Source organism: Pelmatolapia mariae, linkage group LG9, assembly GCF_036321145.2.
Source record: "Pelmatolapia mariae isolate MD_Pm_ZW linkage group LG9, Pm_UMD_F_2, whole genome shotgun sequence".
NCBI classification, from domain to species: domain Eukaryota; kingdom Metazoa; phylum Chordata; class Actinopteri; order Cichliformes; family Cichlidae; genus Pelmatolapia; species Pelmatolapia mariae.
This window is the reverse complement of record NC_086235.1, coordinates 22,632,991-22,658,327: the sequence shown is the minus strand read 5'-3', so window position 1 is coordinate 22,658,327 and position 25,337 is coordinate 22,632,991. Positions and strand designations below refer to the sequence as shown.

At 41.9% G+C, this 25,337-nt stretch overlaps 1 protein-coding gene across 3 annotated transcripts in view; it reads right to left on the bottom strand.

The window, feature by feature from the left end:
* Nucleotides 1-12,603: 12,603 nt before the first annotated feature.
* Nucleotides 12,604-25,337, bottom strand: part of mllt10 (MLLT10 histone lysine methyltransferase DOT1L cofactor) — a 45,843-nt gene continuing 33,109 nt past the window's right edge. For 2 of the 3 annotated variants that reach the window (XM_063483801.1, XM_065471657.1), the window contains 9 exons: nucleotides 22,585-22,702; nucleotides 19,222-19,309; nucleotides 17,992-18,182; nucleotides 16,522-16,671; nucleotides 15,772-15,827; nucleotides 14,110-14,411; nucleotides 13,740-13,763; nucleotides 13,312-13,402; nucleotides 12,604-12,958 (listed from right to left, as the gene is read on the bottom strand). In XM_063483801.1, the coding sequence (XP_063339871.1) occupies nucleotides 12,677-12,958; nucleotides 13,312-13,402; nucleotides 13,740-13,763; nucleotides 14,110-14,411; nucleotides 15,772-15,827; nucleotides 16,522-16,671; nucleotides 17,992-18,182; nucleotides 19,222-19,309; nucleotides 22,585-22,702 (1,302 nt within the window). In that variant the 3' untranslated portion in view covers nucleotides 12,604-12,676. The remainder of the gene's footprint in view (nucleotides 12,959-13,311; nucleotides 13,403-13,739; nucleotides 13,764-14,109; nucleotides 14,412-15,771; nucleotides 15,828-16,521; nucleotides 16,672-17,991; nucleotides 18,183-19,221; nucleotides 19,310-22,584; nucleotides 22,703-25,337) is intronic. The other variant, XM_063483802.1, reaches the window with a different exon arrangement.

The following is a 25,337-nucleotide window of genomic DNA, read 5'->3' as shown; positions in this document are numbered from 1 at the left end:
ATTCCTATTTCCCCGACTGAAGGAAGTATTAAATAAAAGAGCCACATTCAGCACATTGTGGCGGCACAGTTGCTCGTTTAGCTGGTGGCGCTTCCAGAAAGGTGGTTGGACAATGACAGAACCTCAAGGCCACCATTCAGGTAAGCTGAGCTCTGCTTGTCGAGGCGCCCGAGGAGAAGCTATACCTGCCGCAGAAACGACAGAAGCAATCACGGCGATTCCTGTTTTTATTTTTGATCTGCTGCTTTCAGGACACATGCAACTGGTCTAAATTGCTCCCTTCTTCCATGTTTCTCTCTCTCCGTTTCTTTTATCTTGTTTTCTGCGGGCCACATCTGTCATTCCTCGCTGGAGGGTTATACCTGATCTTTGACCTTAGTTAGCGCGGCCCCTGAGACCTGTTTCACACAAGCACACACATACACCGAGGCCTGCACACACAGAACAGGAGGCATCGATTGGCGATAGATAGATAGAGCGGGGTTGGCCTGATAAGAAGGCCATATTTGATGTTTGTTCTCACAGTGGAGAGAGAGGCAGAGAGAGATTAAATCACAATGAGCAGCCTGCTCCGTCCTTGGCTTCGTCCCCACTCGAGGCTTTACAGGAGTTTAGGGGTCGAGCTGAAAGAATGACGGGTGAGGGATTGTGGACAAGGGGCGCCAGGCCTGCTTAAATCCACTGTGCTAAGAGCCATTGATTAACATGGCCTGTAATGTTATTCAAGAGGTGTGTGTGTGTGTGTGTGTGTTTTTGCACAGTCCAAGGTTTTCAGCATTTCAAGCTGCACAGTCCTTTGTCCTCCCTGACCAATGTTATAAACTGACTGACAGCCATCAATAGATGCCTGGTTCACAATGGCTGTGCACTCAGGTCTGCTTCCTGTGCACACTGAGCTCCTCTACCTACTGCTGCTCTGCATGTTCTCCATGTTTTCAAAGATCTCCATGTGCAAATGGTCAAATGTGTCTTTTAACCTGCCTTTGAACACTCGTGTAAGGGTTTGTAACGTAACAGGAAGCACTGTGCTCGCACATGAGAGCATGTGGGTGAAAATGAATCTCAAAAAAAAAAATTGTCACAATCTACTGGTCATACAGCATGAGTGAGCGAAACTGTGCTGAATATAGCAAAGCTGCTCATGAATTCAGTGCTTTAGAGGAAGAGAGCTATCAGCAGATGAGTAGGACAGGAAGTGAGGAAGAGACTGCGATGTTTAAAAAAAAATGGGCACAGCAATAAATTAATGTCTATTTCCGTATTTTGTTAAAACTGCACACGTGTGATCAATAAAATGAAACGAATTTGTGGGAAACATAGCTGTAAACATGTGCAATGATAAATGATTACACACACACACACACGTCACTGACAGACACACTTGAGCCAGTTTGAAGCTGATTATAAAACTGTTCAAAACTCAGGATGTCGTATGTCTCATGATGGGTTTTGCAGCATTAATAAATTACCTTTCACCTCCCTTACCATGGCTCAGTGTTACAGCTACATTGTTTAGTGTTCACTCGCTGTGTATGGCCTGTACAAATGTGTGTGTCTCACAGTAAAACCATGCCCTTAAAAATCCTCAGTGTGGTAACTGAGACATCCACACCTCCTCTCTCCCTTCCTAACTTAAATTTTGTCCCCGGTGCAAACTCATCACTAAGATTAAAATTGAAAAGGTTTCTCCCTATTGATTATTACCCGTGAGTGGTCGAATCACAACACACCAAACCCTTTTCTGGCTGTTCTGGCAGCGCACTGACCTAGGAGTCCCTTTTACATATGACCAGAGCCAGCTCGGGATTCAAATCCCCCAGCCGAAAAAGCAGCATGTGTACGTATGAAAGGCTGTATATGTTGGCCAGTGTGTGCGCGGTCTCAAGGGCTGGGAGATTATGTCGACAAAAGGTGCACCTGGTGCTTTAGATTGAGTTTCTCTCCTCCCCTTCCTCCCTTTATCCCCCTTCCATCCCCCCTCTCCTCCTCTCGTCTGGCCATTTTCAACATTATCCTGGGACTTTTAAAAGATTAGACCAAGTCTTTTCTAATTGGGCCACTAATGCCTGTTAACAGTTTGCAATGAGGGAGACTAATGGAGAATGCGACTCTTTAATATATACACACACATATATATATATGTATAAAATACCTCCTGCTCATGGGAATACACTTTTGAGTTATTTTAGACTCTTACATAATCAAGTGTGTCAGAGCAGATTATTGAGTCCCTTCCCTATGTAACTCAGATCTAATGGTTTTCTGTGCAGCCACTGATAAACAAGATATGCATGTGTTTAGTTACATGTACTAATGTGGGTGTAAGGGTGCGATATGGGCACAGTAAGAGAAAAGAAATTATTGTTGTTTTTAGTGAAGGTCTAGAGTCTGATGCTGCAGGTTTTTCTTATGTTCTTTCTCTGTCGCTTTAATAGAGGATGTGTTACACTGTGGGTAAAACTGGGAATTTTTAAAAATGCAGCAGGGTGTTCTGATAATATAGCACTGGTGTATCACTATGTTAGTGTTAGAACTGCAATACTTACACAGTTCAATCCATAATTATCCAAGTTGAGGGGTCGATCCCACTCCAGATGGTCAACAGATAAGTCCGAGGGGGTCCTGAGATGATTAATGGGTAAGGGAGTCAGTATACAGAAAGCTCACCTTCACAACCTTATTTTACTTATTTATTTTTTAACTTTGTCTTCAACTTTGCATTTAAATGTGAAGTTTAAAGAGGAAATATCTCTATGTAGGAACTCCTAATACGTGACACTTCAAGCTAGCAATGAATACGAGCTGGAGCTAATATTTAACAGTTTTAACAAGTATTCTTTTCTATGAAAATCAAATTTAAAAAGACATTTAAAAAAAACAGCAACAGTCATGCAGAAGAGTTGAAAATATGCTGACAAATAGTGGAACATAAATAACTACCTTTACATTTAAACTGTAGCTCTGTAAAGCCAAAGGAAATGCATTTGTAAATGAATTTCACATACTTATCACGCCATTCGTGTAACTTTTTTTTTTAATCCTCTGGTAGTGCCACAGTGCGGTTGCCCTGAGAGGTTGAATGCACTGCAATGTAAGAAAATACCAGAGAATGGGGGGGGGGGAACAGAATTTCAAAGCATGTAAAAGATAACGGAAGTAGAAAAAACAGGAAGGAAATTGAATTTTTTTTTTTGAAAAACGGAAGTAGAAAAATACAGAACGGAAGTTGAGTAAAACAAAGGGGAAGTAGAAAAACAAGAGAATTTGAGTCAAACATGACAGAAGTAGAAAGAAAATGCAATAAAAGCTCACAAAAAAAATAACAAAAATTTTAAAGCTCAAATACAAAATAGAAGTGATTTAGAGGGGATAATTACATGAAAGATCAGCTGCAGTAAACGACTAATAGCAATCTATACAGCATTATATGAATAATGTGATTTGAACACAACATTACCATCCCTCTTTTTCTTCCTCACAAGACCAGTTAATCCTCCACTTCTTCTCTCAGTGCAATCCTTCCCATGTTTCTGTCACCTCTGTACCTTTTTTCCTGCTTTTCTTGTGTTTCGTGTGCTTCTGCTGCATTTTTCTATTTGCACTGTGTTTGGACCGAAAACCTTATTTGAAATTTTGTTGTTGTTGTCGATGATTAACAGATGTTCTTATTTGGATTCTATTCCCACCTTTATAGTTAGAATATCATTTTCAATTTAAACGAACCTCAGCAGAAATCCTCTGGTTTCTGCAGCTGCTTGAAAGAGAAATCATGTAGTAAAGTAATCTGTTTGCAGCCGTTTTTCTGGGTGAAATGCAAGCACGGTTCACCAGGATCAGCCTTTTTTTGTTTTTTCCTTTTCTCTCTTCAGGGAAATAATAAAACATTAGCATCGGCTTCTTTGTGTTTTTCAAGGTTCCTACTACAGCATTTGCACGACCCTCGTCAACCGTTCTCATCTTTTATTTCAAGGAGTTATCCCAACTCGTGCAACAAGTCCAGCACACATAAACATTTTCACACACACACACCCTAATCTTCAACTCTTCAAATGCAGTACCCCGTTTGGCCGCCTACCTCCACAGTATTCATTTTATATATAAGAAACTGAGTCGGCGTGTGTGTGTGTGTGTGTGTGTGTGTGTGTGTGTGTGTGTGTGTGTGTGTGTGTGTGAGAGAGAGAGAGAGAGAGAGAGAGCATCACATGTGTACCCCCTCACCCACCCTCTATTTCCAAAACACACACACACACACATACATACACACACGCCTTCCGTCCAGCCCAAGGGTCTCCAGTCTGCATAATAAATGAGGCTTGCTGATAGGTGGAAGAACAGGGGAGGGAGTTGGTTCTCTCTCTCACACACACACATACAACACACCGGCCTGTACCATTACACAGCTTGGGTCTATACCACTTAACAGCTGCTGCTGGAGAAATCCCAGGTCTCTTACCATGCCTGTTGTTCGCTCATTTATCCTGATTGCAGCAGCGGCTGGACTTCTCTTCAATCTCTGATGTTCAGATTTCAATCCTAGAAATTAGCTTAAAGTCTCCACAGGGATTTCTCCTTTCACGTCAGCTACAGTGTCCTTGAGCAAGGCACTCATGCCACGCTGGGGGCAGCCCCCGCCCCCCCAGGTGTTTGCATGTACAATACTGCCTACATTTGCGGCTTTTCCCTGATATTTATTGGCTAATTGTAAAAAACAAAACAAAAAACAGCAAGAGAGGCAGAACTATCAGAGGCTTTGCTTTCTTGAGGTCGAACATTTGTTAAGCACGTGGAGACTTTCTTGAATACTAAAATCACATTTCTCACCTGACAACAAGTACAAAAGAGGAATAATTAATAATATTCCTCTCCTCGACTCTATCATTATCATTTATGGACACTCACATACATGCACACATGAACCGGGGCCGAAATTATTTAATAATATGGACCCCCCCTAACCCCCACCGTCCCTTCACATAGTCGACCATTTGAAAGTAATTATCAGTAATGATCTGCCGGTGACTGATCTATTTTTACCTGATGATCAAACCAGATCTCATCTTAGATCTATATCCCGTGACATTCATTATAGCCCCACAAGATTACATTCATCTCTGCCAGCACCACCTGTCCTTGCGATGGTGTTTCATTCTTCAGCCAGACCCCATTCAAAGTGATGGTAAATATAGCAAATACAGATTAGGATTTAAGATTTTTATTACTATAATTAATATTACTTAATAATGTGTGTGTGTGTGTGTGTGTGTGTGTGTGTGTGTGTGTGTGTGTGTGTGTGTGTGTGTGATTAGCCTTATCCCACTGTTTTCTTTAATTATTCCCGGTGTTGATTTTTTTTTAACTCTTAATCCCATCATATATATATATATATATATATATATATATATATATATATATATATATATATATATATATATATATATTTCAGTTTTATGTATTTTGCTTTTTCCTTTTTTTCCTTTTTTTTTTTTTTACCGTGCATTTACCTTTTAAACAACATAACACAATATAAATAGGAGCTGAAGGGGGAGAAATGCCATTTGGAAAGAAAACAGGGGCTTTCTAAATGAGTTTAATTGAGTTTATACATAATTCAGTGCATTTCTGTGTGGGTCATGCAGCTTCCCTGCAGTGTGCTGCTGTGGTCGATGGTCTTCAAAACAACAGCCCGCAGGTCGCCACAGTAGATAGGAGGCTCTACTTCTTTTTTTAAAGAGGTAAACACTACAGAAAAACAACCAGCTGTGACGATAGAGTAAAGTAAGACGATGCCGCTAACACCCCCCATTTATAAACGCTTTTAAAATATATATATTCGCAGGAGATCACATAAACACGATCCTAAAGTGACACGTGACTTTAAAATATTTCCTGCTGTCGTCTCACATCATTAGATCCCCATTTAGCATAATATCACTGCGCTAAAAGCGCATTACACCAGTCTGTCTACAGTGGGGGGGGGGGGTTATTAGTGTGTGTGAAAATAAGAGTTTAAAAAAATTATAAATAATAATAAATCAGCCGTAAAATGTAAAAAAGTGTTTTATAATTTATTACGATAATAGATTTGAATTTTGATGCCCTGAAACAAATCAAAGCATCGCGGAGCTTCACGTTTAGCCCACACGGCTGCACTGAGCAGCGCTCCTCGGTGGCAGAGTGCTTTTACCGGGGAGCTGCATTTCCCCTTCCCCGCCTCCAAAGGGGAAAAGCAGACGCGGAAACAAGAAAAAACAACCGCTTCTTCAAACACCCCCCTCCCTCCCTTCACCGCTGAATTGTTGTTGCCATCAGCTCGCGGTGAAGTTCTCTTTCTCGCTTCTCTGCGGTTTTCTGAGCTCCCTTTCTTCTCGCTCGTAGCGGGAGCCGCGAGGGGCGCGAGGCAAGGCGGCTCTCGAGCCGTGCAGCGACGCACTCTGAGCGGCAGGCGAGCGGAGCAGGCGCCGCTGAGTCAGCGGGACACGCTGCAGCTCAGAGAGGCGACCAGGAAACTCCTGGCTGTGCTCCTCCGCATTGCAAACACTTTTATTATACAACGCCTTTTATTTAAATTAATTACTCTATGGTAATTATTGACACTGAACTCAGCCTATATCTAAACTATATTTTATTGCCATTTTTAGTTTTATTTATTTAGGCGTGGGTTTTTATTGTGTTGGAAGCAACACCACAAAGCCCCCCAAAATACATTCCTAAAATATAGTAGGAATGTATTATATGTAATATACGATAATATTGCATATGTATTAATTATTATTATTATTTTACACAATTTCTACAATTATGATTTTTTCCACACAGACAGATTCACTCAGTTTTGTGAGCTTTTACTTCTGTACTTGTTTCCCATCTTTCCAGAGCTGTGTGTAGTTTTAATCTCTCTGTAATATTTCAGCATTATTGGCATAATTTTCAAGCTGCGTATAACTTCTCACCGCTGTAGGCAACACAGTCTATGGCGGTCCAAATGCTTTGCAGAGCTTTTCAGATCTGATCGAGGGTGACGTGTGGGCAAATTTGACTTTGAAAGTAAAAAGGGTGCTCTGCTTGTTTACTGTCAGTTGTCCTGCTTTGTCATTTTTGCAGTGGCATCAATAAGCTTCGAGGAAACTGCGAGGTGTAATTCAGCTGGAAGGCACACACACACACGCACACAAAGAAAGAGAGGATTCTGAGAATAGTGTATATATGCATGTGTGTGTGTGTGTGTGTTTGTGCCGGGGGTGACAGAGGAGTGTCACTTAGCAGAAGAATACGAGCTGTCTGAGAATGAAGAGGGATGAGGCTGAATCCTGCTGCTTCTCCTCGCCACCATTATCCCACAGGAGAGCGACCTGTGGGGGGGCTGACACACAAATACACACACGCGCACACACACACTCTCTCTGGGAATCTCCTCAGCTGTTCCTTCCACACTCTGTCTCTTGCACCCTTCCTCCTCTTCCTCCTGCCCTCACGGCCCTAAACACCTCTGTTTGCCGGATCTGGTTCCACTCGGCACCGGATCGGGGCCCCTGGCAGCTGACTGCAGGTTTCTGCCCAGGATTAAGCCTCCTAATGGCAGCCACTCTGTGATGATTTACACTGCATTACTGTACAAACCAGCGACAGCCTCCTTCTTACAAATGGTTTATTACACCGAAGCCTCTCTCGGCTTTATTGCTCTTTGCTCTCCCTATTTGAGGCTGGGGTCTAATTAAATAATTTAGCTGAATTACCAAACATGTGCCGAAACCCGTGTAGAGAAATTATTTTTGGCATCTGGCGAACTTGTTTTATGGCTTTTGTTGTAGTTTTATTTCTGCTCGGTCCGGTGTGTGACAGAATGGGAGCGATGATTGCAACAAATATTGTATGTTAAAGTTCACGTCCACTGCGCATCTTCAACCTGTCGGCTTTTCGAAATAATAGCCCCCTGAAAGCATTTTTAGGAGGTTTATTTAACATCAAGTTTGACTTTTTCCCCCCGTTTCACTCAGTAAAGGAGTCAATTCGTTTACAAACTCTTGGTTTTCACTCCATGTGGGTGAATTCATGTTTTTACTTTTAAATTATGCTGGAACAAGAGGCTGACGCATATAAGACAAATAAATTTAAATCTTATAAATGAAAAAAAAAATCACACTTGGTGTCAACCTGCTGCAGCAGCTTACTTTTCTAGGTTTTCTTTAATGTGAGGCCTCTACTTATTTATAAAAGTCAAATGACACAATTACAAATCAAGTTTGATCTTTCTGCATTGCTAGTTGAAATATTTCTTTAACTGTTGTAAAATGTTTTTCCCCCAAGATTTTAAACCCATAGATATAAAACCTCCTTTTCACTGCACTTTTCTCCATATTTATTTATTTATTATTTGGGGCTTATTCAAAGCCTTCACGAACACTAATAAATTACAAAAGCCTTACCTGGAAAAAAGGAGAACAATTAAGTAGAAACTGAACCGCAGAGTGAGCATGCTCAGTGTGAGACAGGTATCTTTAATGCTGCAGAGCATTCCTCGGTGACAGCGGCTCAGCCTGCCTCTGAAGCCGCAGATATCTGCCCTACATTTGTCTAATCATCCCGGGCTTAACCCTCCTGCTGGCCTGCTATCTGCTCCATGTGTGTGTGAGTGTTTTGAGTGTGTATGTGTGTGTGTATAAGAGAGAGAGCTCTCCTGTCTCCTAATACCGGGGCTTAGTCATGTTTTGACTTTGTAATCAGGCACCTGGTTGGGCAGCACACAGGGGTCCTGAATCAGCTGGTAAGCCCTCCCAAACCTGGAAAAAGCTTCTGAGGGAGCGTGATCGATGATGGACACAGTGGCTCTGGCCCGCATGCGTGTGTGTGTCTGTGTGTGAGAGAGAGGCAGGGCTGTTAGTGGGAGGCTTATAAAAGATGGTGGAGGTGGGGAAGTGGTGGTGCTGGGGGGTATGCGTTTTAAACAGCCTAGCTTTGATTGACAGGGCTGATAGTGAGTGGAGGGTGGATGGATGAGGGGAGGTCACAGTGAGGGATAGTTGGCAGTGGGAGGGGTGAATGAGCAAGTGCTCGGGTAAAGGAAAAAGGGGGGTTACGTTGTTGAATGCAGGTTAGATTCTGGGTGTATTTGTGCGTGTACATGCAAAGCGCGCGGGCGAGGGCTGGGAGGGGGGGGTTCAACACTCCTAAGGAGGGGGTGTATTTTCGAGGGAGTAGGGGGGTGCAGGAGGAAAGTGAGCTTTTAATTACCAGGGCAGAAGCAGATGTAGCAGAATGGTGCCCCCACCTCTTCAACGCAAACACAGCAGCGGCAGCTGGAAGTCATCAGCTTTGGTTGTGGGTGCATATTTGTAAGGACAGGAGCCCCGAAGCACAATGTTTAAATTTAAAGATGTTGAGTTTCTATTGGCACTTTGGTTGCTCGATGATTATTTATTTTTCTCCCCCCCCCCCCCCTCCCTCACCTCCCTTCTTGTTACAGAATAATTCACATCCCGCTTAGCGCCTCCTCGTCCACGATTTACAGTGTAATTAATGGAACGGAGTATAAGTCAGGAAAGGTTTGACTCTATTCAAAATACAGCTTACAAGTCCGCTCGTAAGAGTGGCTTCAAACAAGGGGGGAAAGAAACCACTGTTTTAACAGGAACATTTTAATCTCATCTACACTCACTTCGTAAATCATCTGACATATGGGCAGAAAGGATAAAAATAACATGCATTTAATCAGCGAATTAAAATATATGCAGCTTGTAATTTATTTTTAAATAACATTAGTTGTTTTAAAGAAGTATTTGTGAGGTGGTTTAAAACTAGTGAGTTTATGAACGGGCTCTGTTGGGGGATTTTTAAACTGTGTGCATTTGTTTTAAATTACGTCATCTTATCGGGGTTTTTTTAGTGCTGTTTTAGCACCAGGCCGGATGAAAACTAGTGTCCAGCCCTCTCTCTGGTTCATTTAGTTTCTTTCTACTGATCAGCGTCACGGTAAAAGCAAACACATTTACAACAGCATGTGTGTTTTTGTGTTCCCCTACAAAAGTGGCCCAGCTTAATAAGTTATTAAATCTCATCTTTTATATAATTTGTTAAATTTGTTTGAAAAAAAATTCTTAAAAAAAAGAAAATGCATTACATACTCAGCAGCCACTTTATTAGGTACACCTCTTTATGGACCCTGTCTTTTCCCTTCAGATGTGTCTTAATTCTTGATGGCACAGATTCAACAAGCTGCTGGAAACACTCCTCAGAGATTTTGATCCGTACTGACACGAAGGGATCACACAGGAGTTGGAGATTTGTCTGCTGCACTTCCATGATCTGACTCCTCCGGAGCTCAACTGAATTGTCATGATTAAGATTATTTGAATTTTGTGACATGATGCGGTCAGTTCAGATATAAACCTACTTCATAACTGTAAAAGTCTAATGCATTTTTTTTTTACTGATACCTTGATACAAACACCAAACGCTGGTCTTACTTAACCAGAGTGTTTCTTTAATTTTCTTTTTCTTTTTTTTAAATACATTGTCAATCCCCCACCAATTTTTTTTTACACTCTTACAAAATTTATCCAACAAAATGTGTGCACAGATGAAAACATGGTGCCCAGAGTATAAAATGACTTTCCATCAAGAAAATGGTGCAAAACGTTAAAAAAAGAAAAAAAAGAAAAGAAAAAAAAGAAACACAATGTCCCTGCACATATAAAAATAAATTAATACTTTTGTGTCCAGTCACTGTCAACCTTATTGTCTGGTCCTAAAGATTCACACACGCATGAACTGAGGCTTCATTGGCTTTCCTTCACACCAGCACGACCAATCATAATCACTTATGTACAACCAACAGCCAATGAGAAAGATTTATGTACACTTAACGAGGTAAAAACTGTGCCACCAAGCGCCCCCCTGACACACTTCCTCCTCCCCTACAAACACCTATATACACAACCACATCCCCTCCCAAATCAGCCAACTAATAAGTAGCTCCTAGCTTTAAACACATGACAAAAATAGAAATCATTAAAAGGGTTTACAGCAAGATTAGACTGAACAGAGGAACAAAAGAAAAAAAAAACTTTACACAGTAGTACAAAATGATGCTAAATTGCAAAAACAAGTGGGCTTTTAAAATATATCATCTTATGCCCATTACACAAAACCTCCAGATAAATAGAAAGCACAACACAAAGTTGGCTTTGATATTAGTGAATGCAGCAGAATAAAAGTTCCTAGTTTTGTTAAAGAGACGTCCAGCCTGATGGACCAAGTTTTTGTAATCTGTTGCCTTAGCAACGCAGCTTCATTACCAGTAGCACTGTGAAAAATTGGGTAGAGTGACCAAGTTTTTTTTAATATATATATATTTGTTTGTTTTAAAAAAAAACAAAATCCCACTTTCCTCCTTTGGCCTCAGGCACTTGGGTTTGGACCCTGATTGGCCAGTTCTGACTGTTGTGGGTTTTTAAGTGGCCGCTGCTGTCGGCCTTTTAGGTCCTGATAGGCTGGTCCTGCTTGAGAGGTAGGTGCAGCAGGAGGCTCAATCGGGAAGATGAAATGCAATCACTTCCACTTGCTGATAACTAACTGCGTGGTTTATCTCTGAAAGTGGATGTGTGACGTGGATTTAAGCATCTTTGTGAACATTCAACGTACTTTTTTGAATAATCATTTGTTTTTCTCCTCTTTTACATTTCTTTTCCCCGAATGATCCTCCTGTATCTGGCCCAGAGAAGAGACAGTCAAAAGCAAGGCTTCTGTGGTGACCATACGAGGCTTGGCTCACGGACATTAATGGATGTACGCAAACTGCGGGAAGGAGACACAGGGAGAGAAGGCAGCACTGAGGACGTGTGGGACATTTCCTCATTTGATAGTCCCTCTAGGACTGCTGCGAGACAGATGTCAATCACACATCTACGACTGGTAAGTCCTATAACAAGGAATTGTACTGTTGTCCTAATCATATATTGCTGCCATTTTCTTTTTCTTTTTTTTTTTAAATGTTTGTAGTTCTGTGTGTGTGCCAGCTTGTGTGCTGCAGCACAACTGCTGGTTTGGCTGAAGCCCCTGAGAGAGTGAAACAGCAGAGAGACCAGACCATTACAAAAACATTAATTAAAAACAAAAGAGAGAGGGAAAAAAACCCCAAAACAAAACCCGGAACAAGATTCGGAGTAGGAAACACCGAAGAAATAAAAAGAGTTTCTGGGAACCTGTCAGTCAACTGAACTGTTGAGAGAAGAGGCCAAACACACCATGTCCGCTGGTGCTACGTACTGACAGTAACACACGTTCAGTTACTACCAGCAGTATTAAATAATTAAAAAAATCTTTAAGTAGACAAAGCAATCAAAATAAGGACTCAAAGCAGCTAAAAAGTCATTAAATCAAATAAATAATACAAAATGACACAAAACGTGGTGTCGAGATCAGAACCTAAACTACAGACAGTCTTCTGTATAACTCCACACAGAGAGTGTGTGTGTGTTATGCTTTAACACACCGCTGGAAACAAATATCTAACATGAGCACATTTTGCTCTCCTGCAGATGTTCTCATCACTAACCTACAAAGTTGACCAACAGGCTGATCCCAAAAAACTCTGCGCATGTATATATATATTTATATATATGTAAAAAAAAAAAACCAAAACAATAAAAAGAAAAAAAGGAAACAAAAAGAACATATGCCGTCACGTCTTCTCTTGCCCTCCGACGCCCACGGCTTTTTCGGCTAGCCGAGGCTTCTGCGCCCCTGAGCCATGCGTGTCGGCGTGTGCGTGCTGCAGCGCCAGGAAGGGGTTGGCGGTGATGGTGCCTTGGCCCTGGCTCTGGGCGCCGGGCAGCAAGTTGTTGATGGGCAGCTGAGCGGAAGAGAGTGGGATGGAGGGAATCTGGGCAGAGGAGGAGAGGGACTGCAGCTGCTGGAGGTCCTGCTGCTGCATCAGTTGGTAGAGCAACACCTGCTGCTGCTCCTGGGGAGCAGAGGGAGGAAGGGGGAGATGTAAGGAGGGAGGAAACAAGGAGGAAGAATGAGAGGAAATTTATAAAAAAAAAAAAAAAAAGAGGATTAAGTGGAGGTGTCATTAAAGAAAAGAGTTGAAGGGGCGAATAAAGGATGGAGGGGGGAACAGAGCGTGAGACAGAAGATAAAAAGCAGGGGAAAATGTGTGGACAAGAGGAGAAGAAGAAGAGTTAATAAGCTAGGTGATTTAGACCATCGTCCAAAAGAAAATTGTCGCTCAGTGTCTTTGTGTGTGTTTAACTGTGTGTGATAGTAGTAAGTAATCAAATGTGCGTAGTGTGTGTGTGTGTGTGTGTATAGTACCACTGAAGGCTGTGAGGACAGCAGCTGGTGGAGCTGATGCTGCTGCAGGAGCAATCTCTGCTGCTCAGACAGCAGGCCGATTCGCGCCGCACTGAGGAGACAAAGCACACTCACAGTGAGACAAACGCAATTAACACTCTGCCTGCACAGTATCAGACTGTTTAGCACACTTTTTTAAAAAAACATTAGAGGTCTGTGACGGTGAGAGTGACAGAAAATATAAACATTTATCTGTTTCTATAAGTTATAAAGAAAAACATGAGCTTTTTTTTTGCTTCAAAAAACAAACAAAAAAAACAAACAAAAAACCCAAGAAAAGATTCAAACTCAAAAAAACATGCATGACTACAGCATTTTTTCACAAAGTTGACACACCGATGAAAACAGAGCTATGGCGGTTTGTGAAGTAGCACCAGCTTCTGCCTCACCTGGTCTTACTAGTTGCCGAGTTGCTAAAATCCATCGTGGAAGCAAAAAGACACAAAGAGGAAGAGAGGATGCAATAAAGTTCACATTCAAACTTCTTGGGAAGCCGAGACAAACATATTCCCGGACATTTTCAGTACTTAACTATGTGCTTATGTGAAAGGGCCTTGAAAATGTGAAGCTACTGACACCCATCTGGAGCTCTTTAACTCGCTGACAGTCAACCAATTTGTTGGGAAGGGTGATGTGAAACCACATGTATTGATTTTATTATCATCAAAGGCTTCCAACACAATTCGCATCCCAGTGTTGACGCTTTATTAATCTGAAAAGGGCGCTTAATGTATTAGAGGAAGATGAAAACAGCCATACTTGTTATTGACGGGCAAAGTGACGCCTGTAGCTGCTCCTGTAGTGTGTGTGTGAGGGCTGGAGGTGCCGGCCGGCGTCTGGATCACGCCGTTCAGAGCCCCAACGATTCCCCCCATGCCCAGCGCACTCCCTGCGCCCAGAGCCCCCATTAGCCCCGCCACGCCGCCCAACCCAGCCGGGGTCGCCCCTACGGAGGCGACCCCATTGAGCTGTGGCTGAGGTGGACTCTGGGACACCGAGGGAGGCGTGGAGAGGGAGGAGGTGGAACCACTACTGCTGTGACCGCCACAAGATGCACTATCCTGAGGACCAGAAAGAGACTCCCATTAATGACGAGTCCTGCATTCAGAATCTGTAGCTATGTCCTAATTCATAGGCTGCATCCTTCAGAGGACCAGGCCTTCGCGGTCTACATGGGCCGGGTCCTTCAAAGACCTAGAAGGCCGGAAGTGCGAGGCTGTGAAATGGGACCGTCTAGCCTTCACATTTCGGGGGAGATTTTCGGGTCTCGGGGGAGTTCAATAAACTCAGCCGTCTGTACCTCGCTCGCTAATATAATTACAGGACACTGGAGTAAATTCTCTACCATCTCACACTTCTGTGTTTTCTGTTTGACATATATTCAACTGTGTGGAAACTATAACTTTAATCTCAGCCAAACCGATTTACTCAGGAACAAATAAAACACTGAAAAAAGCCAAACAATAAAAATTTTAAGTTATCTAAGTGACTTATATATCATGTTTAACCTGAGTGAAAGACCGCGGGGATCTGAAAACGATGTGCCGGGAGTCTGCTGTTCTTGCCGGCTCTAGTGAGCCTTGACCACCGGGTCAGCAATCGAGCTGGTGGGTAACAGACGTCTTCGAAAACATCGAAGCACGTTTGCAAATATGTGATGTCTTGATAAACCAACCAGATATTTGAAGCTTACACAGCTACATTCTCGCCTGAAAACATCTTAAAAGTTTATTTGGTGACCCAGAAAAAGTAATAAGAGTAATATTAAAACTAAGTAGCTGCCGCTATTGTTGGAAACTGGAATTGGCTGGGCCGCGCTATGAATCCTGGGATAGGTTGGGCCACCAAGGATACACCCGATGAAGGACGCATTTGTTGGCCGCATTTGGAGCAGCCTTCGAGTTGGGACAGCCTTCATCGCCTTGCTGTGACATAATCGATCTTCAAATGTAGCCTCCGAAGGATGCGGCCTATTAATTGGGACATGCGTTATTTCACACCTTTTTGACATTAAAATAAAGCGATCATTATAGTTCGCTTAATTTACAATGTTAAAGAATAAATAGAATAAAAGAATTTGTCATCACAGACTGTCTTAATGAGGGTTTGATGGACATTCTTATTGAAGCTTTGAAAGTCTACAAGCCTGTGAGTCAACTACTTTCAAAAAGTTCTGTTTATATTGCAATTTCTATTCTGACTTTAAATCTTGCCTCTGGCATTTGCCATAAACAAACTACTGAGTGTTCAAGACTAAAACTAACACTGAAACTAATAAAAACTAACTAAAAATAAACCCACTCTGGAAAATCAAAACAGAATTCAAAACAAAACATAAAAACTAGTTCGAAAACACAAACTAAATTAACTCTGGTGACTACAGATTTCAAGCCAGGAGTCAAACCATGAATTTGTCCTTACCTGAGTCGCCACAGGTAAAGATGAGTCAGCTGCTCCCGGCTGGGCTCCCTTCACATCTGTGGATAACCAAAAGGTTAGACATGTCTTAGTAGGTCTAGTCTAAAAATGTGAAACCTGCTTTTCAAGTTCTAGAAATTTTCTGTGCTAAATGACGTCAGCCAGCAACAATCCATCTTTTGGATCGGGAACAAGAGAGTAGCTCAGTCAGATCTTAAAGCTGAAAAAAATAAAATGTGCAGGTGCAAGAATCTGAATAACTTTGATATAAACACATGTATGCATCAGGCTGTGCTATGGGAGGAAGGGAAGCTGGCAGAGGCAGGGTGATGATGATTGTTACTCATACACCCTCCAAAATAGTGTTGCAGGCCACATTCAAACCTTTCATGCCAACAGTATTGGACTGTCACCTTTTTCAGAAATATAACACACCCTCAGTGCAAAAATTGCTTAAACAATAACTTAAGGTGTCGTCTTGGCCTTTAAATTCCCGAGCTCTCAATCTGATCAAGCATCTGTGATATTTTTTTTAGTCCATGGAGGTAACATTTTAAGGATCTCCTGCTGCCATGCTTGATGCCTGATACCACAAAACACATTCAGATGCACTGTGGAGACTGCGAATCAATGGGGGTGCAGCTGTTTCAGTGACACAAAGCAGACCTGCACAATGCCAGGCAGGTGCTGTGGCTCACTGGTGTGCATCATTCACCTTGATTTCTAAGTAAGTAAGTAAGAGTGTCTGTGTACCCGAGGAGGCCGTGGCAGGTGTGAAAGGCACTGATAGCTGTGCGCTGAGAAGCTGCAGTCTCTCTTTCTTCATGGTCAGAGTTTTTATCTGCTCCTCCAGCCTCCTGTTCTCCTCCTGGAGCTGGTGCAGAGACTTCAACATGCTCACCACTGAGAAAGAGAAGGAGAGAGGGAACAGAAAAAGCAGCGATTTTTTATTTCCTGCTCCAGATATTCTGTAATAGCTCCGCTCTGAATTTTCAATTTACTGCTCTCCACACCTGTGTGAGAAAATAAAGACTTCAAAATTGCACAAATGAAATAAAACTCAGCCCTGTCACAGTCTGCAGTCAACACTGTTAGCCCACTTGTTGTTTTAGCTGCACCACAGTGAAGGTAAAATAACCAGTACTGGTGCTGGGTTATACGCTGGGATGAATCTTTACAGGACTGACCCTTTCACCAATATCCTTACTTTCTAAAAGGCCATTCATTTTCTAAATCTGCCTTTTCTTATACTTCACATTAACAACACACACAGTGACGATCAGACAGATACTCCACACAGACATGTCAGAGATCAAGGTCAGCTACAGTGACCCTGCAGCCTGCACGGACTCAGTGTCGGGGGAGGAGGATTTGCAGATGCAGGAACTTAAACCTGACTCATCCGATTGAAGGACAGCCTTTCTAACGACCAGGCTGCCATCCCCCTTTTTCATTTTCACTTTATTGATCCCAGAAGGGATGTTCAGATAGGTAGATAACCAGCAAGAGATTGACAGGTGCAACAATAACAGATAAAGTGAAAATGTGACTGCAAAGAGGGAGCGGCTCTGCACAACAGCTCGAAGGCAAAGAGCCGACGGATCAATTGACACAGAGAGGGAAATGGTGAAGTGGACAAAGTGTATGAGTGTGTGTGAGGTTAGAGATTAATCTCCAGTCATTTTTGAGATGAAGAGAATTCACCTTTTGTTTTCATCCTGGCTTTGTTTGATTTCAGGCCCTTTGCCTTATACTGTACCTTTTAAATAGAGAGTAAAACTATTATTTTGGTTTTTTATGTGACTTATTTGTTAAATAAAATGCTGTGAGGGTGTCACAGGTAGAAATAAAATCAGTGTGGTGAGAGACTTAAATTGAATTAACAAACTCATAAGTGTGTATCAAACAGAATCTCAAAATTTCAAAAGGCTATATTTTTTAAAGTAATGGACATAAAAACTTTTGGTATATTTTACATACAAAATTTTCACAAGTGCTCTATATGTCCCCCTGTGGACACCCGGCATTAGTCCACACGATAGTCAAACTCGTCCCATACTTTTGCAAGCATGTCTGGAGTCACTGCAGCCACTGCTACCAATAATCACTCCCTGCTTAGAGGCCTGTTTTTCAGTAGTTACTGGTGAGCAATAGTCTCAAATTGGATGATTCTTTTAGGTAATCTTGTATTTTTAATGATGCTTGGTGCTTGCATCTTCTCACCGTCTCCTTGCGCTCCCTGCTGCAGCAGGAAGCTCTGCCCTTCGTTCCACTGCCTCTCCAGGAGCTGCTCAATGCTGGTGGCCACTGGGGGCAACGTCTCCCCGCCTCCTCCCGCCCCTAGCAACCCCTGCCCCGGCCCCGGCAACGACCCCGAAGAGTCATAGCGGATCTGCAGGCCACCAATCGGAGAGCTGAATGTAGGGAAAGAGAGAGAGAGAGTGCATTGATAGAAAAGGAGAGATAGAGAGGTCAATAGGGAGATTAACGACCTAACATAAACGTCAGACAAACATAGACACTGCTGGCTATAAAACTACATCAATTTGTTGTTACAGTGGCCCCTAATGAAAAGGGGCCAGGCTTTCTGTCTGCGCGCGAGAGCTAGAAAAAGACTAGGAGAGAGAGAGGAAGAAAGAAGACATGCAACAGGGGGAGACAGACAGAGAGAGGGAAGTGCACTGTCTTGATGCGATAAATCTCAGTGTGCACTGAGACAAGCTGTTGAGCCTGAGGAGAGGAGGAGAGGGGAAAAGGGGAAATAAAGGACACCGGGAGAGATGACTGAGCCGTAGGTGTGCAAACGGCATTTTATTTTCCCCTATTGTGGAATGTAAAAATATGACTTAACTTACTACTCGCACATGAAACTTTAAAGAAGCTTAAACAGTCTTAAAGTTGCCTCATTTTGCTACAGTGTTTCCTTTTGCAGTTATATGTCATTTATCTTAAATTTAAGACCAAAAATTTAGATTTAAAAATAAAAAATAAAACCATATATAACCAACCTTATCAAGTGAAATCACCCATTCCACAGACAGTAGCGGAAACAAACAAACAAAAAGTTTATCTGTATGATCAATTTTCCCGTGATCCTGAATGATCCATTCAAACATTCCAAAATGGAGGAGATACAATAACTCATCACACTGTCCTTAAACACAAGAAGACAGGAAAAAAAACATCTAACTGGACTTGAAGGATGGTTACCACCTTCAAAAACACAAGTTATCGATGGCTGAGAGAGCAAGAATTGCCTGTAGGGGCAAGAGCGAAAGAGAGAGTGTGCATGTGTGTGTTTGAGGAGTGAGAGGAAGAGAGGGGAGATGAGGGGGCCAGCAAAGGGAAAAGCAGAAAGGGGGAGGGGGGGATGGGTGAAGGAGGGGGACCAGTGAGGAATGTAAATGGTGAGGGAGTGCTGGGGAGGGTATCTGTGTGTGTGTGTGCACTCACCGCGGGGTGGTCTTGGGAGAAGCTCTTATGGAGAAGCCCTGAGCTCCGACACAACCGCCGCTGCTGCTGCCGTCTCCCGCCTCCTGATCTGCGCACACACACACACACACACACACACACACACACAGAAAAAAAAAAATCAATTGGACGAGAACACGGACAGAAGATGTTTTTCTGTTGTTAGGATGAAATTATGGAATAATGTTGACATGAGCATAAAAATGTGGAATTCATTTGTGGTCTTTAAATGAATGCTCTACAAATTTTGGAGGGTTAGATGTGAGAATAAAGCCGTTTATCTGTTCGTTAATTTTATTTTAGTTTCCTACTTGGAAGTTAGGGTACTTTTAATGATCAGAATACAGACCAGGATTAAACATAAGCATTTCAGCATGAGCCTGTTCAGTCATTATTTGTAATATAGGAATGGATCTTAGACTAACTGCTTTGCACAATATATGATGAAATAAAAATAAAAATATCCACACTGAGCCAGCTGAAGTTGAATGTGAAAGTGCACTCACAATACGGTTTTCAGGTTATTTTTTTAAGCCACCAGTCAAGAAAAAAACAAGAATAAAAAACACGCTTCTTCATTTATTTAGGCAAGCAAACAATACAGACTGCCAAACATCCCAGACATCCGTAACAACCCGGCTTTCCTGCTTTGTTTTCTATCCTCGGGCTCTTTGTGATCACCTGCGTTTTAATACAGCCAGACTCAGCGTTTAGTCGTTTATTTCTGTTTCCTGGCAGAGAAAATGAGTCATTTAACAATAGCTTGTAAATACATTTTGCATAGTGTTGTAATGCTTAAAAATTGATCATTCAAATGTCTTATAGGGAGCTTCACAGACTGATCCAGACCGGAGACTCTGAGCCTTCTTTAATGGCTTAAAAATCACACATCAGGACATTTGCTAAAGTTTGACAATTTGTTATAAAAGCAGTTTTGAGCTCAAGACATGTTTCTGCTGCAGGAAATGACAGATTTGTCTTGACCCCAGCTGTAAAACATAGTTAAGTAGGGTGGATCTTCATCGCGCTGCAGAGCAGTTACACAGCACAATCACTCCCAATTAACTATATTTGGATTTCTTTAATTGGAATTTTTAAAAACACTTTAGTCATAAAAGAAAATATGTGATGGTTTGTGGAGTTTTTAAAGTTAAAACGCTGGTTAATTTTGGAAATACATACAGGAGTGGCAGTCTGCATGACCCGAGACACACTGGAATTTCACCCCAGGCGTACAACATTATTTTTCAAAAGCATAATTGTCCTCTACCACACTAAAGCAAATTGCCGTTGTTCCTGGATTTATCCACTCTGGAGTATATTTTTTCAAGGGTACGGGATGATAAAAAGAAGTGAAGACAGAGGATCCTTTTCAAGTTTTTCTGTTTTCCCTCTGACCCAGGCTACATGCGCTGCAATACTGTGGGCTCTGCAATCTACAAAACTCTCTCTCTCTCTCTGTATCTCTTTCAAACACAAGCCTTCATTCAAATTGCATGTGCTTCCCTCTCTACCTTCTGTGAGAGTCTCTGTCTCTCCTCCCTCTGGGCCCCTGGCCAGACGCTTCTTTTCATTTTCCTCAGTGAGAGTAATGAATCACACATGCACACAGACTTTTGCATTTACACACTCACACAAACTCCCCTCTACTTAAGACAGTCAATCCCAGCTTTTACCCCCACCAGGTCACCACTCCAGTCCCTCGCTCTCTTCTTTTTCAAGTCCTTTTTTCTGTCGTAACCCTTTTCGTCCCTGGCACCTCCCTCCAGACACTCAAAAGCAAAGAGAAACGGCTGCCAAAGTAAACAGGCTGCATGCATACAAACACACGCACACACACACCTTGCACGTTTACGTTCACATGACCCTTACTAGCCGACAAACAGAACTTCATGCTTACGTAGCCGCAGACACGTGTTCTCCACGTCTGTGTGCTTAATGTTATGGTAAGGAAATATCAATGTTCATTAAGGCTGCTTAATGATTATTTTCATTACTGGTTAGTGCAGCTCAATGAAGCAATAGGTCAATCAAGTGAAAATAAATCTGCCACTATTTTAATAATGAATCAACTGTCAATATTCCAAAAATAGTCTGTTTCCAAATATGGGGGGGGAAAATACACAATACTTGTTTGCTGGTTTAATATCTGAATATTTCACCTTTTGCACAAAGAAATTTTACTGATGCTAAAGAAAAGCTAATCAATAAAGAAAAACCACTGGCCTATTAATTCATACTATGTTTATATTTAAGTTTCACTTAAAATTAAAGTGGAGAACATTTACAATACTCACATCTGAAATTGTGTAAACGTCAGAAATGACTTCATATTGAATTATACATTTAATTTAATTACAAATTAAACACATTTCCAATTGGAAACATTTAATTTTACACAACAGCATAGCACACGCGCGCACACACACACACACACACACACACACACACACACACACACACCTGAAACAACTTACAAAATTAAATATGGTATAAAATCTTTTCCTTTCTTAATTACAAAAAGAAAACAGTTGTTGTTGTTTTTTTTGTTTTTTTTAGAGTTTTTTTTAACCTGCCTAGCAGCCTGTCCATAGTTTCTAAAAAACAAACCAAAAAACCGCTGCACTCACTTCTAAAAACGTGCTGATGTTAATAACTTGAGACGCATGATTTGCACCCATTAAAAATAGGTGCTTCCAAAGTGAGGTAAACAGATTTAGGTCTCTGGATCACATACACACATGGACACACGCATGAACGAATGCGCGCACACACACGCGGCCCCGTGGCCCCCTGTCAGTCAGCCTGATTAGTGAGCTGACCTGCGGGTCAGCCTGGATCTGGCTCTGATGACTGCTGACCGGCAGCAGGAACTGCTTCCTCCTCTCCACTCTTTATTCGCCTCTTTTCTCTTGCTTCTCGTCTCTTTGACCAACCAGATGTCTTGCATCAGGAAGCGGCTACTCTTGATTACTAAAGTCTCTCGTAACTCCCTCATCAGCTCCTCTGCGCTGAACAGACAACACAAACGGACTTTCTCTCTACCGCCGGAGCTCCTGGAGGAGCATTTCCTCAAAAAGAGCCTATTTTTTTCTTTCGTACTGATTAAAGTTTATCAGAAAAAAAGAAGAGAAAATAGTGGAAAACCTATGCCATTTAACCAGAACTGAGTGGGAGGGGCTTAAGAATATCACTGACCCTTGACCTTTTTTTTGCGGGATCAAGGGGGCATTGACCTATCAATTATCTCCGTGTCCTTGTCGCTCTCTCTCTCATGCACACATTTTATTTTTTCACATGCGCACAAACAAACATGCACTGCTGCATGAAGTGTTGCTGCTGTACCTGCTGGTGAGGCTTCGGACTGTGCGATGAGCGCCGCCATGGTCGAGTTGGGGTTCAGCCTGTTGCCAAACATGTGGGGGGGGGCCAGGTTGAAGACAGAGCCTGGGAGAGCGCTCACCTGTGGACGGAGACAAACAAACAGTGACACATGAGACACAAGAAGCCACATTTTCTCTCTGATTTGACTCTTTATAATATAATGGCTAAACCAGCAGTTTTTAGATAACCGCATGATTGTTCTTTTCCACTGAACCATCTGAGAAGTCATGCTTGGAAAAAGGCAGGCAACTTCAAAAAAAAGAAAAAAAGTGCCAACTGACTGCATGAAAGGCAAAATTTAAGCTGGCAAGACCGATTCCCTCTTGATCATAATCTCACGAATTTTGCAAGAATCCAGCTGTAAACTTTTAGAGTGAGAAAGAAAGTTTCCCACATTACAATCATGTGGTGATTCAGGTTTTTAACAGTCTGAGTGTCCCAAGAAATCCGTTTTAAAACGTTGAATAATAAATGAATAAACCTGGGACACATCAGATTCAATTTATTAAAACAAAAATGGCTAAAAATAGTCTTTAATTTTTGGCTCATGATGATGATTTTTGGCTTTTATGATAAAAATACACTATTGGTGGTGTACACACACTTTTGATTTTTATAAACAATTACAATATTTTTTAAAATGTAACGTATAAAATGTCATAGGATAGCAAGAAACAGCTGTTCTGGGCTCAAATAGACTTGAAATACACAAAAAAAATAAATAAATAAAATAATGATAAAAATTTACACTGGTGTACACACACACACACACACACACACACACACACACGCACCTCTAAATTTCAAATATGGAAACCTGCATATTGTTGCTGGTGTTACTATATAAATTACCAGAATTATTATCATTTTATTAAAATTTTTATATTTTGTTTTTTAGGCATTATACATAAAAAATAAACAAAAACCAGCCAGTGTTTCTTTATTATCAAGTGGAACCGTTATAGTAACAGGTTAAGAGTGCATGTGTCTGCAATGCATCTCCTAATCTACCATCACTTATAAAAAATAAATACATTAAAAAATTAAAACACACACCCACGAGTATATTATGAATCCACAGCTCATTATTCTGTTAGGCGCACACACACACACACGGCTCAGAGTGCCTCGGCACCCCGACAATACGCTGACATGCTGACAAAGTGTTTCTGATGCATAGAGTTTAATCCAATTAAGGCATTTCCCAAATAAGGACTGTGGAGTAAAGGGTGGGGTCGACAGAGAGCGAGGACAGCGAGGGTGGAGCATGAGCAGGAGAATCAGGTCCATTTAGAAGGACAAAATGGCTGACCATTTTGATTGCACAAAAACGAGTGTTTTGAGGAGTAAATGAGAAAAAAAAGGAGCATTTAAAATCCATTGTTGGAAAGAAGTTTGTAGTTTCTCGTCCAGCTTACGTGTGGAAAAATTGTGAAAGCCAGACATCGTTACTTAACTAAAACAGCTTAAACTGACAGTTTGGGTAAGCCACATGCTCTCTGTAGTTTGCTTTACTACACTTTCTCCGCTTTGTTTCCAATCAGAAAACTCACTGAGTAAAATTGTTTGATTTTGAGCTGAAATAAATACGTCATAAAGACCAGTTACATGAAGGCTAAAAACACAAATCCAGGCTTTAGAGAGTCGGTAAAACTCCTGTGTGTTTATGTATTCTGTCCCACTGCTTTAGGGGTGATTATGATATATTTGTTTAAATTCCTGGAGAGGTTCAGAGGAATAAAACAAAAAAGCCTGAAAGCCATGATCTCATATCAGAAATTTATGCACACAGTAGGTGTAAATACAGAAAATCTGGAAAACATCCTGCAAATTCCAGTTCCTATTAAAGGTTAATTTCCAAAAATGGAACCTGTTCCCTCTGACCATTTCATCCTCCTCTGAAATGACTTCAGATTTCTTTCTACACCCACCCCGTCCTCCTCCTCCTCTTCCTCCTCCCAGTGCCATAATCCTGCCCCCTTTCCCATCAACATTCATTTTTCATTTACATTCATTTTTCATTAAAGTCTCTCTCGCACTCCCTTTCTCTGTCCTGGGCTGATAGCCAATAACAGTAGGCCAAGAGTCTGCTAGCACACTGAAAATAGCAAATGGTCTCTGTCATTCACCCAGTCATACACACACACACACACACACACACACAGAGAGAGGAAAGCCTGTTGTTGGCATCCTTCTATAGTTGTGTAATTACTCCCAATTCGATTTAAAGTGTGTGTGTGTGTGTGTGTGAATGTGTGCGCTCACTTGTCTGCTGCCCAAAGGCCTGCATCACACTTTACAAACTAACACACATGTTTAAAACAATTTGAAAAGAATTGTGGGGGGAAAAAGAAACCGTCTCTATTAAGTCGCCCTCATGCTTCCTTTCTGCAGCCCTCTTCTCATTTCTCTCTCGCGCTCTCACAGACACACAAACTCGCACACAGCCGCAACCCAAGCTCCTCTATACATGCAGAAAACAGGCGTGATATCCTGTGCTTCCCTGGGCCTCCCGTCCTCTAGAATATGTGCTGAACAGAGAAGGAGCAGGGTGAGATGAAGGCCGAGCCAGCGAATCCAAAGCGCGAGCGCTAACCCCCCTAAACACACAGTCGCTGCAACCCCTCCCCTCCCACCATCTATCTTTCCATCCCTACTGTGGTGCTTGTCAGATGTCATTACATCACAGGACACTGGAGGGGGGGGAAGAGAAA